Below are 18669 nucleotides of genomic sequence, written 5' to 3' on the forward strand. Positions count from 1 at the left end.
GGTAAGCATCTTTTCATATGCTTATTGGCATCAGTATACTTTCTTTGGAGAAATGTCTATTCAAACCCTGTGCTCATGTTTGAAATATTTTCTTGTTGTTGAATTGTAGGATTTCTTTACATATTTTGCATATTAACCCCTTATCAGATATATGATTTATAAATATGTTTCCCACTTTGTAGGGTGTCTTAATTCTTTTGGTTATTTCCTTTATTAAAAAGAATTTTTACAAGTTTGATGAAGTCAAATTCATCTACTTCTTGTACTTTTGGTATCATACCCAAGAAATCAATGCCAAACTTAATACCATGAACATTTTCCACCATGATTTTCTTGTAAGAGTTTTATAGTTTTCGTTTTACATTTAGGTCGTTAGTTCACTTTCAGTTAATTTTTGTATATAGTATAAGGAATGGGTCTAATTTCATTCCTTTTTTTTTGTTTGTTTGTTTTGGTACCAAGGATTGAACCTAGGGATGCTCAATTACTAAGTCACATATCCAGTTCTTTTTATTTTGAGACAGGGTCTCACTAAGTTTGGGGTCTGCTAAATTGCTGAGGTTGACTTTGAACTTGTGATCCTCCCTGTTGCAACCTCCTGAGTCTCTGGGATGACAGACATGTGCCACCCCACCCAGTCCTAATTTCATTCATTACAGATGAAAATCTGGTTTTCCAAGCACTTTCTCTTGAAAGACTGTCCTTTCTTCATTGAATGCTCTTGACACTTTGGTCAAAAATCAATTTACCATATATGCAGGTTATTTCTGGGCTCTAGATTCTACTCTGTAGGTCTATAAGTCTATCCTTTTGCCAGTAACACACTGTTTTCATTACTGTAGCATGGAGGAAAATTTTGGAATCAGGAACTATGAGTCCTCCAACATTGTTTCTTTACAAATTGTTTTGTCTACTTAAATACCCTGCGATTCCATGTAACTATCAGCATGGATTTTCTATTTCTGCACAACAACAACAACAACAAAACAAAAATGAAAAAGCAACATTGGAATTTTGATATTGATTGTATTGAATCTAAGATTGCTTTGAGTAGTATTGTCATCTTAATGATGTTAACTCTTCCAATCCACACACACAGGTGTCTTTCCATTTATTCATGTCTTTCTTTCAAGAATGTTCTATAGATTTCAGTGTCTCTCAACCTTCATAGTTATATTAATTCTTTTTGATGTTATTTTAAATGGAATTATTTTTTCAGTTTCCTTTCTGGATTATCCATTGCAAGGGTACAGAAATACCCTTGTGTGAATTTCGTGTGATTTTATATCCTGCAATTTTGTTGACTTATTAGGTCTATTTTTTGTATTTTTGTGAATTCCTTTGGAATTTCTACATATACGATCACATCTGTAATCAGGGATAATTTTTCTTCATCCTTATCAATTTTGACACCTTTTATTATTTTTCCAACTCATAATGAGTTCATCTAGATTTTATTTAACTGGAAATGTCTTAATTTCTCCTTCACTCTTGGAGAACAGTTTTGATGGGCATAAAATTCTTTTTATCATTCCATTGTCTTTTGGTTTACAAGGTTCTGCTGAGAAATCTGCTGATAATCTTATTTAGGATTCCTTGTATGTTTTCTTTTGCTGTTTTCAAGATTCTCTGTCTTTCAATGGTTTGATTATAATGTATCTCACTGGAGTTTTTCTACTTAGGAGTTCACTGAGCTGCTTAGGCCTATAGATCCAAATTCTTCAAATTTGGGATATGTTGGCCATTATTTCTTTAGTCTCTCTGCTCTTCTCTCTCTTCCCCTTCTGCAGCTTCCAGATATATTGCATATACTAGTCTGCCTGATAAGTGTTGTATGATAATAATCATAATAAATATTAAAGAACATTCTCTAATTCTTTGCAATAGGATTACATTAAATGGACCAGTTAGGGCTACGATTTCTTAAAGTTTTATGACATATTTATAGAAATAAAGAAAATACAATCGTATAGGCTTAAACTAATTATAAAAAAATGCCATATTACTAAGAACTAAAAAAACATAAAAGATATGACAAAGTGAGAAGTTTCTCCAGTAAAACAAACAAACAAAAACATAATAGGAAATTCAATTTAATTCAATTGTATGCCAAGTACTTTATAATGTGCAAAGAACCAAGTGACATAAGAACATTCCCTGCAGGGTGCAGCAGCGCATGCCTGTAATCCCGGTGGCTTGGTTTGGGAGGCTGAGACAGGAGGATCAGGAGTTCAAAGCCAGCCTCAGTAACTTAATGAGGCCCTAAGCAACTCAGCAAGACTGTCTCAAAATACAAAATAAAAAGGGCTGGAGAATGTGGCTAAGAGGTGGTTAAGTGACCCTGGATTCAATCCCCTATACCTTAAAACAAAACAAAACAAAACAAATAAACAAAACAAAACATTCCTTCAACTCCAGAAAAGTTAATTTTTTTAGAGGTGAAATTTATATAACAATGACAGCATATAAAAAATAGTAAGTATGTGTCAATTAAAAACCAAAAGTAAATTTAAAAAAGGATTTAGCACATGAAAAAAGAAATTAAGATATGTGGTACAGAGAACAAGTGCTCAGAAAGAGGAGAGGTAATGTGACTTATATTGAACGTCACTGAGGAAGAAAGTAAAAATAGGTGCAAGTGAGAGTAAGATTATAGGAAAGTAGGAAGAAGAAAATGTTAGGGGAATTTCTAGAAAAGGCTTGTATTTTCAGTGAAATTGAAGGATTAAAAAAAGGAGAGGAACTAAAGATATCCGAGAAGAAAACAGGAGAAGGGGAAACACTGAGCAGTATTAGTTTCAATTCAAATCTTAGGCAATATCAGTCCTAGGACTAAGACAGTGATTTTACATTTATCATTTATAAATAAGTAATACTTGTTCACTGAGATATAAATTTTTTTTTAAAAACCCTAAAGTTCCTTATAGAAGGTATTTTAAAAATTCTATGCAAAGGAAAATATATTTGCCACAATAAAGACCAAATAAAATACAAGAAAATGAAAATAATTCATGAATGTTTATTAACAACTTATTTTGAATTTACTAGATCTATGAGATACCAATTTTCTAGGGCTAAAAAATTTTTAACATGAACCATTAACTAAACATAAAACCTTAATATAGTTACTTACTGTATAAGAGAAGCTCTTTCAAAGTATTGAATGGCTTTTTCACAAAACTGAGTATCAACGTAGTAGGCTCCAAGCCATTCAATTACTTCAATATTAGAAGGGAAACACCTATATGACTGGAGAAAGATATGGAATGTGAAAATAAAACTTCAGTAGCAACACAACCTACTTCTTGAATACTTTACCACTGTGTAATTTCGTAGACAAAAAGTTTAAGCTGTCATAAGTACTTCACAAGTTTGGAAATACAAACTAGACAAGATTCAGAAAACTTCTAAATGCATTCTCAATTATCTACAAATATCTTAGATATACTGATATATGATGAGTGATATTAAATACTTAAAGGAATAAAAAAAGGATACAAACATGCTTTAACTTAAAAATGAATCTGTACTTCATCATTTTTAAATTATAATTAAAAATCTTTACCATTTGACCTAGTCATCCCACTCCTCAGCATATATCCAAAGAATCTAAAATCAGCATACTACAGTGACACAGTCACATTAATGTTTATAGCAGTAGAATTCACAATAGCTAAGCTATAGAACTAACCTAGGTGCCTTCAACAGATGCATGGATAAAGAAAATGTAGTATAATACAAACTAGAATATTACTCAGTCATAAAAAAGAATTACTTTATGACATTTGCCAGTAAATGGATGAACCTGAAGACTGTCATGATAAGTGAAATAAGCCAATCCCAAAAAACCAAAGGTTGAGCGTTTTCGCTGATATGTGGTAGCTAAACCACAATGGGGTGGGGGGAGCTGATTAGACAATCAAGAATACTTTATTTTAAATAACTCATTATTCATTTAAAAACTAATAAGCTTTTCTAAATCTTTAAAAGCCTACAGCCTTTAAAATTCATAAAATGTTAAAAATAATAGAAGGAAAGTAAGATAACATACATACCTCATAGTAATATTGGAATGCTTGGGACTTATCTCCTTCACTATCATATAGTTCTCCTAGTTTAGACAAAGCTTTAGAATCAGTGGGAACAACACTGATCAGCTGCATTAGCCATTCAATAGCTTGATTTGGATCTTCCATTAATTCATATCTTGGGCAGTATCAGTTAAGGGTAATATAATTTTTCTAAATTCATTAATCAACACGCAAAACTGAACACAATATTATAATACAAACATTTCTCAGCCTACATTAATGTGTTATTTTAAATTGTTTACTCTAGATTTCTTCAAGAATGGAGATGGAAAATGGAACAGTACTATACTCTTGCTTTTCTTTTTACTTCATTTCTTTCTTTCTTTTTTTTTTTTTTTTTTTTGTGGTACTGGGGATCGAACTCAGGGCCTTGTCCTTGCGAGGCAAGCACTCTACCAGCTGAGCTATCTCCCCAGCCCTTTTTACTTCATTTATAGCAGAAATATCCAAAGCATTATATAAACTGGGTCCTTAAAAAATGTCTGAATGTTCAATTATTCTATTCCTCATAATGAAAGAATCACTTTTATGTATTTTATGTAGATTTAAACTGAAGGACAGGAAATTCTTTCTTTATAGCATCCTTTAATGCCTAGTAAATCTTCTGCATATACTCAAATAATCTGCTCATACCAATACTTCCAATATTTACTTATTATTTATTTTTATGTTTGATGTCTTGAAATGAAAATATTTTATTTCAAAGTTTAATTGAAAAAGAAGGGTTTTGTGTGTGTGCACATGCAAATGCATATGTGTTTTGTTTTTGAGATGAGGTCTAAATTTTTTACTAAAATTTAAAAAATCTCTACTCTATCAAAAATATAGCAGATAATACTTAAAATTATTCATGGTATACTTCACAATATACTTTTTTTTCTAAACTATTTACATGAAATTTATATCAAGATAATAGTAAAACCTACCTAAGATGTATGGTATGCTATGGTCAAATCTGGATAAAATGAGGGAATTTACCATTAAGCTCTAATAAATAAGTTAGTAAGTAAGTAAATAAAATAAATAAAATGAGGAACTTAAAGTGCTTTTCAAATAGTGTGAATGGCATTAAAAACATGAACAAATTTCTGCTTTTCTAACTGTTAGTGGGGGAAAAACACAGAAAAACAAAGAAAGCTAAAAGTTGTAAAAGAAACTGACATGAAAGCAGCATTTTACAGTTTTACCTTCCCCAAAGTTCTAAACATAATACTAGCACATGCAATTCATATTCAACAAATGACTACTGAATGAATTGAAATGATTAAGTTCATACAAAGCACTGCATAATTTTAGAGGAAAAAGGTCTTTGGAGAGTTATATTTATCATATTTACCTGTTAGCTAAAATAAATACATCATCCAAACTCAATCAATAGTACTAATCAGTAATGAATAATATTTTCCTTTAACTAGTAAGTTATTGCTTCAGTGATACCCTACGAGACTAAGAATGAATATAATGTTCTAAAGTATCTACTTTCAATGAACAGCTTATGTGTACTCAAAATGTTGTATTTCTAAAAATTAACAATGATAGTTTTAATTTTTAATTCTGCTTAGAGTGCAAATAATTTTTTAACAAGATTACTCACAATATTTTCATCACATTAATCTGCTAGATTATCATCATCACTTACTTAAAATATTATCCTCATCAATTACCTCAAAGGTTAAACTCATTCACCATTGTAATCACCAATTGAGTGAGTTAACAACTGTCCTTAAGTTTTACAAATTAAGATACACATTTGCTATCTGATAAAGAACTTGGGCGCTGTTTCGTAAAATTGCATGAAGTTTCAGGAAACAATCCAAAGCCTCATCTAGTCGGTTTAGCTTCTTGTAAGTAAGGCCTTAAAAAAAAGAAAGGAAAATCTATAAGCATTATTATTAGCCTAAATTTACTAAAAATAACAGATTGAATTTTTAAGTGTATGTAAATACTCATTCATAAGAGAAAATGAAGATGAACTGAGGATTTCTAAAGAGAATAGTAGTGGGTGGGGATTCTCCATAGGGACGTCAAACATGTTACACAGCTTCAGTAATTTTTAAAGTGTAATGTGGTGGGGGAGTGGCATCAACAGAAAAATTGATTGAAAGAATATATAGTTCATAAATTTATTCTATATTTATGCCATAGTGGGGCTGGGGTTGTAGCTCAGTGGTAGAGTGCTTGCCTAACATGTATGAGGGAGGCACTAGGTTCGATTCTCAGCACCACATATAAATAAATAAAATAAAAGTCCACTGACAACTAAAAAAAAATTTACTCAGTTATAGAATTTAGTTAATGGGCATTTAAAAATCAGTGGGAAGGAAGGAACTAGTAATAAATGACTCCAGGACAACTGATTATATATGAAGAAAAAATATATAGATTCTTATTTCATTAAATAATTCAAAGTTTATTTTGAAACTACACAGAAAAAAACAAAGCTGTGAGAATATGAAAAGAAAATACAGATTGAGCATCCCTCATTTGCAAATCCAATACCCAAAATGCTCCAAAATCTGAATGCTCCAAATCTTCTGAGCTCCAACATGATAGCACAAGTGGAAAATTCCACACTTGACCTCATATGAGGTGGGCATAAAAACACAGGAACACTAAAAATATCATACAACATTCCTCCAGGTTATATGAATAAGGTGTACATAAAATAAAAATGAATTTCATGCTTAGACTTGGTCCCATCCCCAAGATCTCTCATTATGTATATGCAAGCATTCCAAAATCCAAAAAAGTCAAATCCAAAACATCTCTGGTCCTACGCATCTGGAATAAGGTATGCTAAAACAAGGACTTCAAAAAGCAATGAACAAAAACATCCATTTTAAAAAGTCAAAACTGATTATATTAATTAATAATAGAAAATTTCTGTTTTAACAAAGAAATTATAAAGTCAAAAGTAGACAAATGAGGGTTGGGGGTATGGCTTAGTAGCGAAGTACTTGCCTAACATATGTAAAGCCTTGAATATGATCCCTTGCACTGGAAAAAGAAAATAATGAGTAGGGAAAACAGTAAAAATTTATAAAGCAAATAAACAAGCATCTATCTAGGCAAGCAAGCTCTTGCATGAAGGCCTTTGCTGTTTTCTTCCCTGTGTCAGTAATGCTCTTTCCAGGTACCAAATGTCACCACCCATCCCTCCAAAATGATTTGTTACTTCTCAGTGAGGCTCTCTTCTGACTCCTTCTAAAATTGCTACTATTATTCTCCAAGGCTAGCTACAGGTCTTCCTTCCTCCTTTCAGTGGGAGACTGAAGAGTCTCCTCTGGGAACAAAGATGCAACTAACTGATAAGCATGTCCCCAATTAAACAGACCAGACAGTCTGCACTGAATGAGTATCAGTCCATCATTCTCTCTCACAGATTCAGACTCCACTCAGCTTTTAGTTGCAAACTGCTAAACACCAAGAGACAGCCCAAGAGCATCAGACATCTGAAGAGTCACAACATGAAAAAAGATAATAAAAGAAAAAAACAAACAAAAAGAGAAAAAATATGGATGCAAGCAGAAGTAAACTTTAAAAGAAACTTCAATAATAAACCAAGAGATAAGAGCCAGTATTATGCAGACACGTTAGTTTGCAACACTGCAAACTCACCCTGGAGCAATGATACCTATTTCAGGCAACCTCTGAAAGCAGGGAAGGGAATGAGATGGTGGTGAGCCTTCATCTCTTGCAATATTTTATTCCTTAAAAAAAAAACTAAAGTAAATATAGCAAATTGTTGGGCTGGGGATATAGCTCAGTTGATAGAGTGCTTGCCTCACAAGCATAAGGCCCTGGGTTCAATCCCCAGCACCAAAAAAAAAAAAAAAAAAAAAAAAAAAGAAAGAAAGAAAGAAAGAAAGAATACAGCAAAATGTTAAAATATGTTTAACTGGGGTGGTGGGTACCATGAACATTTTTTTTCTAAGTGCCTTTTTTTATATTGAAATTATTTATAATTTAAAAGGAAGAAAATTAGATTCTTTTTTAAAAAGTTTTTAATTATAGATGGACACAATACCTTTAATTAATTAATTGATTTTTATGTGGTGCTGAGTATCCAACCCAGTGCTAGGCAAGTGCTTCTACCACTGAGCTACCCAAAATGAGATTACTACCTATTTGTTTGGAAAAGGTTAAAAAGAATTATATTATCCAGTATCAACAAGAATTTGGGAAAGTAGTCTTACATGCTGTGGTAGAACAGAAATTGAAGAAGCTTTTTTGGGTGGTAATGTGACAGCATCCACCCAAATTTTATATATGCACGGCTTTGGAATCATTAATTTTATATTGAGAATAATCTGTAATCTGAGAGGCAAGGATTTTTTCAATTTTTTTGTTGAAAGGAAGTCAACTCCTTCTAACGAGTTGGAAAAAAGAAAACCAAAAACCAAAAAACAAACAAACAAAAACCCTGAAAAAATAATGTAAAAAGCAATTTCAGCCTTGTTTCTGGTTTCACTTACCAATATTATAAAGGGCTTCAGTACAAGAAGAATCATTTCTTAGAGCCTCTTTATAGAATTCAGCTGCCTTCTCATAATCCCCATTTGCAAAAACTGTATTCCCTTTATTGGTAAGAGCTGATGGGTTATATCTATCAGAGTTCACAGCTAAATCTGCATAGCTGCTGGCTTGTACAAAATCATTTTCCTAAATAAAGTATAAAAGATATACAAATTGAGTTTCATCAAATACCTTTTCAAATTGTTCTGAGATTACAGAAATCATAGTTTTAGAAATTATAGATAACGATGAACAGAAACAAGGATTTTAAATATCTTGGTTTTGATAGGCTATTTCTACAAAAGATTTTTATTTGTCAAGTTCAACCACCCAGGTGTCTTATGACTGACTTCTTCAGCCTCATGGTTTGAATAACAACACTATTTATATGTAGGTGGTTCCATGTTCAACGCCCAAATTCCATGTCCTCATTTGTTGCAAGGCTCCCCTTCCTACCTGAAGCACTGAAATAGCTGGAAAGGCATCCCTGTCCTCCCTGCCCCTGCACACTGGCTGCGTCACCCACAAGGCCTCTGTACTTCTAGCAATCTCTTATTTCTCTCCCTCTTCACTGCCAAACGCTTGATCAGGACCTTGACATCACTCACATGAGCCATGAGAACACCCCTCCCTCCCTCTCTCTCTTTCTCTCTTTTTGCAGTTCCAGGGATTGAACCCAGGAGTATTCTACCTTTGAGTTACGTCTCCAGTTCCTTTTAAAATCTTATTTTGAAATAGAGTCTCATTACCCAGACTACCCTCAAATTCTTGATTCTCCTGCCCCCTCTGAGTAGCTGGGATTATAGGCATGCACTGGGTCTGGCAGAATCTATTTTTAAGTAGTGTGGTAGCCTGTGTCAGGTCAGGCTCTTCCCTGTCTGGCTCTTGCCTAGACTTAGTTATTAGAAGAACTTGTATGGCATCTGGAATACAGAACTAACACAGCTAGGGGCCTTTATTCTCTGAAGGATGTTTTCTTGTCACTATTTGCAGGACGGATGTAGAATCGCCCATGAGTGCTAGCCTACCCTCACTGACCTCCAGTCCATGTAAAATTCTTTCCAAGTGTGCTCTCCCTGATCTGTGGCAGGACTTCCCTGTAGAACTCCAGGAGGCAGCTGTGCAGAAGCCATATCTTCCAAAAGACATTCCCCAGAATGGTCCCCAGGTCCTGCTGTGGCACCTGGGTGTCATGGCTATTCGCCAACTGAAGATGATTCCTCCTCAGATCCCCAACCTCCACTGCACCTCACCATCAAGGCTCCTGCACAACTGTGGAAGATCCAGGGCCCATATCCCTTTTCTCCTAACACTTACAATGACTGTTCCCCACTGAGCTTTTAAAAAATTTAGATAGAACTTACGCATCATGAAATTAATCAGAGCATAAAAATGTTCAAGTATGTGGCATTTAGTACATTCACGATGTTGTGTCACTATCACCAGTGTCTACTTCCAGAATATTTTTCTCACCCTCTAAAGAAATCCTATACCCATCAGTAGTCTCTCTCCATTCTTCCTAGCTCCCTATATCCTGGTAACCATTAATCTGTTTTCTATCTTTGTGCCTATACCAGAATTTGATAAAAATGGAATCATGGGATAGGTGGTCTTTTGTGTCTGGCTTCTTTCACTAGGCATAATATTTTTAAGGTTCTCATAGCATATATCAGTAGTGTGTTCTTTTTAATGGCTGACAAACATTTCATTGTGTGAATATACCTTATTTTGTTTATCTCTTCATTGCTGATATAAACTGGTACCTACAAGTAGGTGCTGCTGTCATAAAAACTAAAACACACAACACTGTCTTGCACTAGGCAGCAGGTAGAATTTAGAAAAGATGTGAAAGGCTGCTGTTGGGGAATGGAGAGAGAAATGAACTGGGACTAGAACCTAGAAAGTCAGAAACTGTTATCAGAGGTTGTGTAAAGGGCAATTCATGTTTATAGTTGTGAAATAACTGACAAAACTGGCACATATTGGAGATTTCTAGGCAGGATGTTGAAATTGCCAATGAACCTGTTTTTAACTGGGGATGACAAGGCAGAGGAAGAAAGAGGCAAGCTAAAGACAGAACTATTCAGTCTGCAGGCAGAATTTAGAAGAAATACAGAAGCAGCAAGACTTTCTGAGTTGAAACATAAAATTATTTCACGTCTTTCTTGGTGGCAAAAAATTCTCACCATAGGAAATAGATGCGGGGTAGGATCAGTTCAAGGGCAAGGTTGTAACACCTTCCATAAAGAACTCAGAAAGATTTAGAGTACTGCCTGTAGACTTTCTTAGAAAAAAAAAAAAGAAAAAAGAAAAAGGTTTCTAAGACCTCAGGGCTCTATTCCATAGTTTTTACACCTAAGAAAAAAGGGTTTTGTCTTGAAAGGAATTATGAATGTGGCTTTTAGGTCATGAAATTAAACTCCAATGAGACTTACAGAAAACCTTCCAAGTTTTTAAGGGAGTCAACTGACAAAAATGTTGCTAACTTGAAGTAAAAGGACAGATCCAGTACAAAATGAAGGTAGGCCTATGGGCCCCAAATTTCTCTGGATAGAAAGCAGGGTTGAGAAAGTTCACCAGCTGAAATACAGGCTATTTCTTCTATAAAGGGAGGATGCTCCCAGAGGACAGAACCACTGAGCCACAGTAGACAACAGACTAGGGAACCACTCCCTAGTCTGGGATAGCTGGGTCCTAATCAAGGAATAGCCCTTCTTTTCTCTATGAGATGCTGATCACATGTGCTTAGCTGGGTTTCAGAATTATTAAGGACCAGTGACTGCCATGTGCCCCATTCCTCTCCTTTTTGAACATGAGCATCTGTTATAGTAATCCTACTCTTATCTCACCTTGTATTATGTTAAATATAAAGGGGAAGATGATGTATCTTCATCCACAGATGTTTGGATCAAGATATTTCATAGGGAAGAGGAACTGTGCCTGAGAAAGTCGCATCTACCCAGACCTGATGCAGATCCTGGCCTTTGTGCCTGATATGGTGACTGGATGAGACTTTGATGAGTCTTGGAAGAGGGAAGCACATAGGTTTATGAAAAGATGAGTGCAGGTAGTGGAAGACTGTTACAACAATGGTCCCCAATGGATCACACCTCCCAGAAGTCATGCTCTAGTATGGTTCTACCCCATAGTTGATCTGCCTAATAAAACAGTTATAAACTCAATGTATGCAGGAGCCTAATATATACCTGTGCACTGGGGTTCACTCTCATGGAACCCAGTGCTACATAAAAAGCCTGGGATTCTTCTGCTGCAATGTCCTGGTCAAACAAGTGTTAGAAATGAAGATAGGTATTTGGACCATCCAGCCTTAGTGAAACCTTAGATGATGGGAATGAAATGAGTAACCGCATATAAGACCAGCAGAAGAAACGCCCAGGTAAACCTAGCTCAAGAGGCAGAATGTGAGTAAATACACGGTCATTTTAAGCCACTAAGTTTGGGGGGGGGCAGTTCTTTACACAGCAAAAGAAAACTGGTACTATATGCTGGTTAACAACAATATACTTTCAATTATATATCGTATACTACTACATGAAAGACTCATCGCTTTGTGTCATGACTATTTTTTGTGATGTGTGTAGCACTGGGGATTGAACCCAGGGATATTCTCCCCAGCCTTTAAAAAAAATTTTTTTTTGAGATGGAGTCTTGCTAAGTTGTCTAGGCTGGCCTCAAACTTGTGATCCTTCTGCCTCAAGTCTCCTGAGTGGCTGGGATCACAGGTGTGTGCCACCAGGTCTGGCAGTATCATAACATTTTTGGTTATAACCACTTTCCTCAGAATCAGGTACAACTGATGCTCCAATAGCTCTGCAGATTTGACAATTCACTTCCTTCCTTCCTTAAAAATTGCTGTTGGCTTTCTCCAGAACATTTATCAAACTTGGTGAAGATCTGGTTACCAATTAAACTATTTCCACAAAATTCATTAATGCCTTTCTAAACTCAAAATTTAGTGGATGTACTAGATACTACACTTTAATCTCTAGATCTTCCTTTAAAAGTGCTGGTAATAATCCAGGAGTGGTAGCACACACCTGTGACCCCAGCAGCTTGGGAGGCTGAGGCAGGAGGATTGCGAGTTCAAAGTCAGCGTCAGCAAAAGTGAGGCACTAAGCAACTCAGTGAGACCCTGTCTCTAAATAAAATACAAAAAAGGGCTGGGGATGTGGCTTAGTCGTCGAGTGCCCCTGAGTTCAATCTCCAGTACCTGCCTCCCACCCCTGACCAAAAAAGTGCTGATAATGTTGCTGGCTGCCAGTCAGAGCTGGCAGTCCTCTCTGGAAATTACCCTGGGCTGCAGAGAAAGACAGTCATTTTGTTTACTTCTTGGTGGGGAGGCTACATTCAATGACTGATTGATGCAGGGGTACAAAGACCCAGTCCCTCAGCTTCAGAGTACACTCCAAGACTGGCAAGGATTTTGGAGATTGCATTATAACCCAACTTGTCTTTCTGCTCAATCCTGCTTGCTCCCTCCAGATCCCAGTTCCCACCCCTAACTCTCCTACCCTATCCCTCATACAGATCTGAAGAGTTCTGCCAAGTGAATCTCCATTTTGTATCTTAAGTCTTCCGTTCTAAATAGCATCAGGGGTCTATTCAAAGTTTTCATTTCCTTGAGTTACCCCTCTGGTGAATCAATGCTGCATACTTCCTCTTTGTGCTATCCTTTACTTCAAAGACACCATGCTATCTTGGTTCTTTTCCTGTCTTCTCAATCTGAATCTTACTCTTGCCTCCTCAGTGTTTATATACACCACAGTTCTCAGTTCTAAGCTTTCACCTCTATAGAGATGATCACTGAATTTCATCTCCAAGCCTGATTTCCATTCTGAAATCAGTTCATATGCCTCCTGGACATTTCTCTTCAGATGTATCACCATCACTATAAAACAAATTTTAAATATACTCAAAAACAAACTTCTTTACCCCCTAATTAGCACCCTCTGGACATACAACCAGCAATACTCTCCTGCCAACAGTTTTAATGTACTCGAGTCCTTTTTTTAACCAGTGGTTTTGATCTCTTTCTTCACCTTAGCACATATAAGGGATGTAGTACCTTTCCACTAATAAGAGCAGGTCAGCACAACAGTGATTCTCAGTGGTGCACAAATCAGAAGCTGTAAGAGAACTGGAATGTAATTTAACAAAACACCATCACTGTTCTGCACACCTTCCTTCCTACCACTTTCTTGCCTCTATGCTGTATTTGGACCTTGTTGGATCAACTTTTCTTTGAAATCTTTCCTCAAAGTCCTAAAGTAAAATGTTATTTGTCTTTTTGAATGTGAAGCACTTATTACCAACATTAATTTATTGTTCTCTACTTTGAACCTTCCTTCCTTCCTCATCTACCTACCCACCTTCTTTGTTCAAAATTTAAAAAGAATCATTCCCAATTTAAGAAACAATCATTACAAATAAAGAAACAATCATTCCCAATGATTGGCACTCAGTAGGCCTTCAAAGAACACTCACTGTAGATGGTACTCCTCTGTAATTTCATTTAAAATCACTTAATCTATCACTTTCTTCATCACTAACAGGAAATGTATCTCTATCTCTCTTAGCTATATGTTCCATAATTTTATGATGTTTTGTTCACTATCGCAAGTTTTCTCCCTCCCATCTCCTTTAGAGATGGTCTTCTCACTCATGCCTACGAACACCCAAGCCCAGCACCTGCACAATTAGATCTTCTATACACCTCAATATTATTCCACTTAATATTCTCCCCCACTCTTCTTTGGGGGCCTCTCATTAGGCATGATCCTTAGGTAGATATTCAGCAATATAAAAATAACACATGACCAACTCTTAATTAAGAAACAAAACTTACCAGATAATACAGGAATGAGAGATTGGTTGCAGCTGCACTTTTCACTCTACTGTCCTTTTTCTCAAACATTTTTAAGGTATCTACTGCCTAGAAATGGAATATCTGAAGTTACTACCATTGTAAATGACAGTACTCAAGCTTATGGTGGGGAAAAGATCAGTATGGAGTGTTAAGACCAGTGAAGAGTACAAAAGGGTGAGTTAATATGCTCAAGAAAACAGATGACAAGATGGAAATTTCACTTGAGAGTTAGATTTTATAAAAAATAATAAAATAGAAATTCTGAAGCTAAAAATATAATAATTAAAATTAAGAATATATAGATGGGTTTAATAGCAGATTAAATATAACTAAAGAGAAGACTGAGATAAAGCAAGGTCACTAGTGAATACTGAAGTCTTGTGAGTCATGCAAAGCAGTTTAGGGTTCATCCTGCATCATGGGGTGGTAATGACAACTTGTAAGGTTTAACCTAATAAACATAATCACATTTGCTCTTTATGAAATATTCTGAGATTCTTTTTCTTCTGATTATTACAGACTAGTCTTCCTTAAAAGACCAGACTTCCAGAGAGAAAAATGAAAACAGTTATATAAAATACTGAAAGTAATTTTTGAAGACACTGGAGGATCATAGAGACAACAAGGACTTTAAGGTCAAAATTTCAGAAAATGTTCAGAAAAAAAAAAGGGGGGGGGGTTCTTAGAAAAGAACAAAAAAGAGACCTATGAGAACACAGTGAAAATGTTTATTAGAAATGTAACTGAAGTTCCAAAAGGGAAAGAAAGGTGAATGGCTGAGAATTTTCTAAAATCAGTAATAGAAAATAATTCTGAGAACATAATAAAAATGATCTGAAGTAGATCCAAATATAATTACATTTTCAAATCATAAGAAATTAAAGTACATTTTTAACCAACTGGAAAATCTGAGATAACGTTAACCAAATAAAATATGTGGAATGGCAGGCACCTTACATGAAGGTTGAATGAGTATTCAACATAGAAATTACTACAGAATATCAGAAATAACAAAAAAGGTAGCAAAAGGCAATGAGTTATCTTTTCTTTCTTCTTTTAAAGTACATTTACCAAATAGAAAATGCTCTTGGTAACTCCTATCCCTGGTAAGCAGTCATGTTCAAGCAAAAATCCTGCTTTAGATTTTACAATGGTCATCAGCTATAGCTACTCCAAGTGTTTGACAAATTCTGAGATGTGTGCTATATAGTGACTGACTCAACTGACATAACTCTGATGAAGTACCAGTCAGCGTGTCAACTCAATTTTGTGAAGGGTAGACAATTTAAAAATATTAGATTTCATATATTTTGGTTATAATATGAGTAAATTGTTATTACTTTAAAGGGTGTATGATGACTTTAAAGAAAACTGTTAGAATTTCTAGGCCAGTTGTTTATAATTCCACAAAGTAAACAGTGTAAAAGAAAAATCCAAACATCAAATCCTCACTCTTGGAATTATTTTTTCCTCACTTATTTTTTAAGAAGAATTTTATAAAACTGTCAAGAAATTGCTAAAACTCACTTCAAAAATTATTGTTCCTACTATTGATCATCCTGTACAAACCATCTCATGGATTCTTTACATAACCTCCACAGCTATTAATGTGAAAGTCACTGCTGTTTTAAATCTCTAAGTTATGTAAGCCACAATTCTTTGAATAAGATTTACAATGTTTTAATCTTCACTTTTACATTGTGTCACAACAAACATGTTACTTCAAAATATAAGGCACTTAAATAGCTATAGTCATATATTCATTAAGTTTTCTGAGGTAAACTGCAGAGGAAAAGAAAGCTGTTCTCTAGAATTTATGACATCCATAAAATGGGATGCGAAAAGAAAACTAACAAGTAACAGTACTAATTTTTAAAAAAGGAATGCTATAGTAATTTATATCATTCCTTTTAGAAGCAGTCATTTGTTTTATAATCAAGGAAATGTGTTAAATTTAAATTTTTTAAAATATTTACTTCTTTGTAGTTCAATAATATACTTTAAGGTACATTTAAAACAAAAACTAGTTTCTCTCAAAATGGTTTCTCCCAAAATTGAGTAACATATAAAAAGTCAAGGTGATCCAAGATGGTGGACTAGAGGGTGACTGCATCTCCTGTCGCTCCAGAACCCAGGATACAAGAAGGGGAGGCATTGAGAGACTCGGACTAAAATAGAGCGGGGTAAGTCTCCTCCACTGGGTGAAGCTCGGCCTGGGCAGCAGGCCCGGATAGGGGTGGCTTATCAGAGCAGGGCAGGGCAGCTAGAGTCTTCCCCAGGTAGCCCTGTTCACTCCGGCGGTGGGCCCCTCGCACACGGACAGTTTTCCAGCTTCTCAGAGCAGGCCCCCCAGTGAGAGCCTTTCTGCACAGAACAAGCTCCAAGTCCCGGAGCCAGCGCGGGGAGCTCTGGCCCGCAGGCAGCTTCAGGGACCAGGACAGGGCAGCCAGGGACTACCCCAAGCAGCCCGGCTCCCTCTGGCGGGAGGTGCCTTTGAAGGCTAGCTTCTCGGAGCAGACTGCCCAGTGAGAGCCTTTCTACACAGAGCCAGCCACAAGTCCCCGAGTCAGCAGAGAGCTCCAATCCGCAGGCAGCCTTTGGGACCAGGGCAGGGCAGCCAGAGACTTCTCCAGGAGGCCCTGCCAACTCCGGCCATAGGCTCTTTCCACGGGGCGATCCAAGATGGCGGAATAGAGAGAGACTGCATCTCCTGTCGCTCCAGAACCCAGGATTCAAGAAGGGGAGGCATTGAGAGACTTGGACTAAAAGAGAGCCACGGAGTGAGTCTCCCCCACCGGGTGAAGCTCAGTCTAGGCGGCAGGCCTGGATAGGGGCAGCTTATCAGAGCAGGGCAGGGCAGCTAGAGTCTTTCCAGGTAGCCCTGCTCGCTCTGGGGGTGGGCTCCTCACACACGGCCAGCATCTCTGAGCAGGCCCCCCAGTGAGGGCCTTTCTGCACAGAGCCAGCTCCAAGCCCTGGAACCAGTGGCAGGCTAGGGGCAGCTTTCTTCGGAAGCACTGCATTATCAAGTTCCTCCAAGACTTCAGGCTACTGAAGGCTGGGAGGTGATACACTGGAAATCTACAGGGACATTATAAGCCAATAGAGGAAATCTGCAATATCTCAGAGTCCCACTGACATCTGACCAATATGAGAAAACAAGGGAAGAAAATGTCCCAAACAAATCTAGATACTATATCAATAAAACCCAATGACAGCACAGCAGAAGAAATGTCAGAAAGGGAGTTCAGAATGTACATAATTAAAACAATCAGGGAAGCAAATGAGGAGATGAAAGAGCAAATGCAGGCATTGAAGGAGGAGATGAAAGAGCAAATGCAGGCATTAAATGATCGCACCAATCAACAGTTAAAAGAGCAAATACGGGAAGCAAGAGATCATTTCAATAAAGAGTTAGAGATACTGAAAAAAAAACAAACAGAAATCCTTGAAATGAAGGAAACAATAAACCAAATTAAGAACTCCATAGAAAGCACAACCAATAGGATAGAACACCTGGAAGTCAGAACCTCAGACATTGAAGAAAAAATATTTAATCTTGAAAACAAAGTTGAACAAACAGAGAAGATGGTAAGAAATCATGAACAGAATCTACAAGAACTATGGGATATCATGAAAAGGCCAAATTTAAGAATTACTGGGATTGAGGAAGGCTTAGAGAAACAAACCAAAGGAATGAACAATCTATTCAATGAAATAATATCAGAAAATTTCCCAGATCTGAAGACTGAAATGGAAAACCAAGTACAAGAGGCTTATAGGACTCCAAATATACAAAATTACAACAGACCCACACCAAGGCACATTATAATGAAAATACTGAACATACAAAATAAAGACAGAATTTTAAAGGCCGAGAGAGAAAAGAATCAAATTACATTCAGAGGGAAACCAATAAGAATATCAGCAGATTTTTCAATAGAGACCCTAAAAGCTAGAAGGGCCTGGAACAACATTTACCAAGCCCTGAAAGAAAACGGATGCCAACCAAGAATCTTACACCCAGCAAAACTTACTTTCATATTTGATGACGAAATAAGATCCTTCCATGATAAACAAAAGCTAAAGGAATTTACAAAAAGAAAGCCGGCATTACAGAACATTCTCAGCAAAATATTCCATGAGGAAGAGATGAAAAACAACGATGCAAATCAG

At 36.2% G+C, this 18669-nt stretch overlaps 1 protein-coding gene across 3 annotated transcripts in view; it reads right to left on the reverse strand.

Moving 5' to 3' along the window:
* Positions 1-18669, reverse strand: part of Ift88 (intraflagellar transport 88) — a 157310-nt gene that overhangs the window by 58173 nt on the left and 80468 nt on the right. For all 3 annotated transcript variants that reach the window (XM_047552613.1, XM_047552615.1, XM_047552612.1), the window contains 5 exons: positions 14473-14559; positions 8567-8753; positions 5838-5946; positions 4056-4206; positions 3134-3249 (listed from right to left, as the gene is read on the reverse strand). In XM_047552613.1, coding sequence (XP_047408569.1) covers positions 3134-3249; positions 4056-4206; positions 5838-5946; positions 8567-8753; positions 14473-14559 — 650 coding nt within the window. The remainder of the gene's footprint in view (positions 1-3133; positions 3250-4055; positions 4207-5837; positions 5947-8566; positions 8754-14472; positions 14560-18669) is intronic.

This window comes from Sciurus carolinensis, chromosome 5 (assembly GCF_902686445.1).
Source record: "Sciurus carolinensis chromosome 5, mSciCar1.2, whole genome shotgun sequence".
NCBI classification, from domain to species: Eukaryota; Metazoa; Chordata; class Mammalia; order Rodentia; family Sciuridae; genus Sciurus; species Sciurus carolinensis.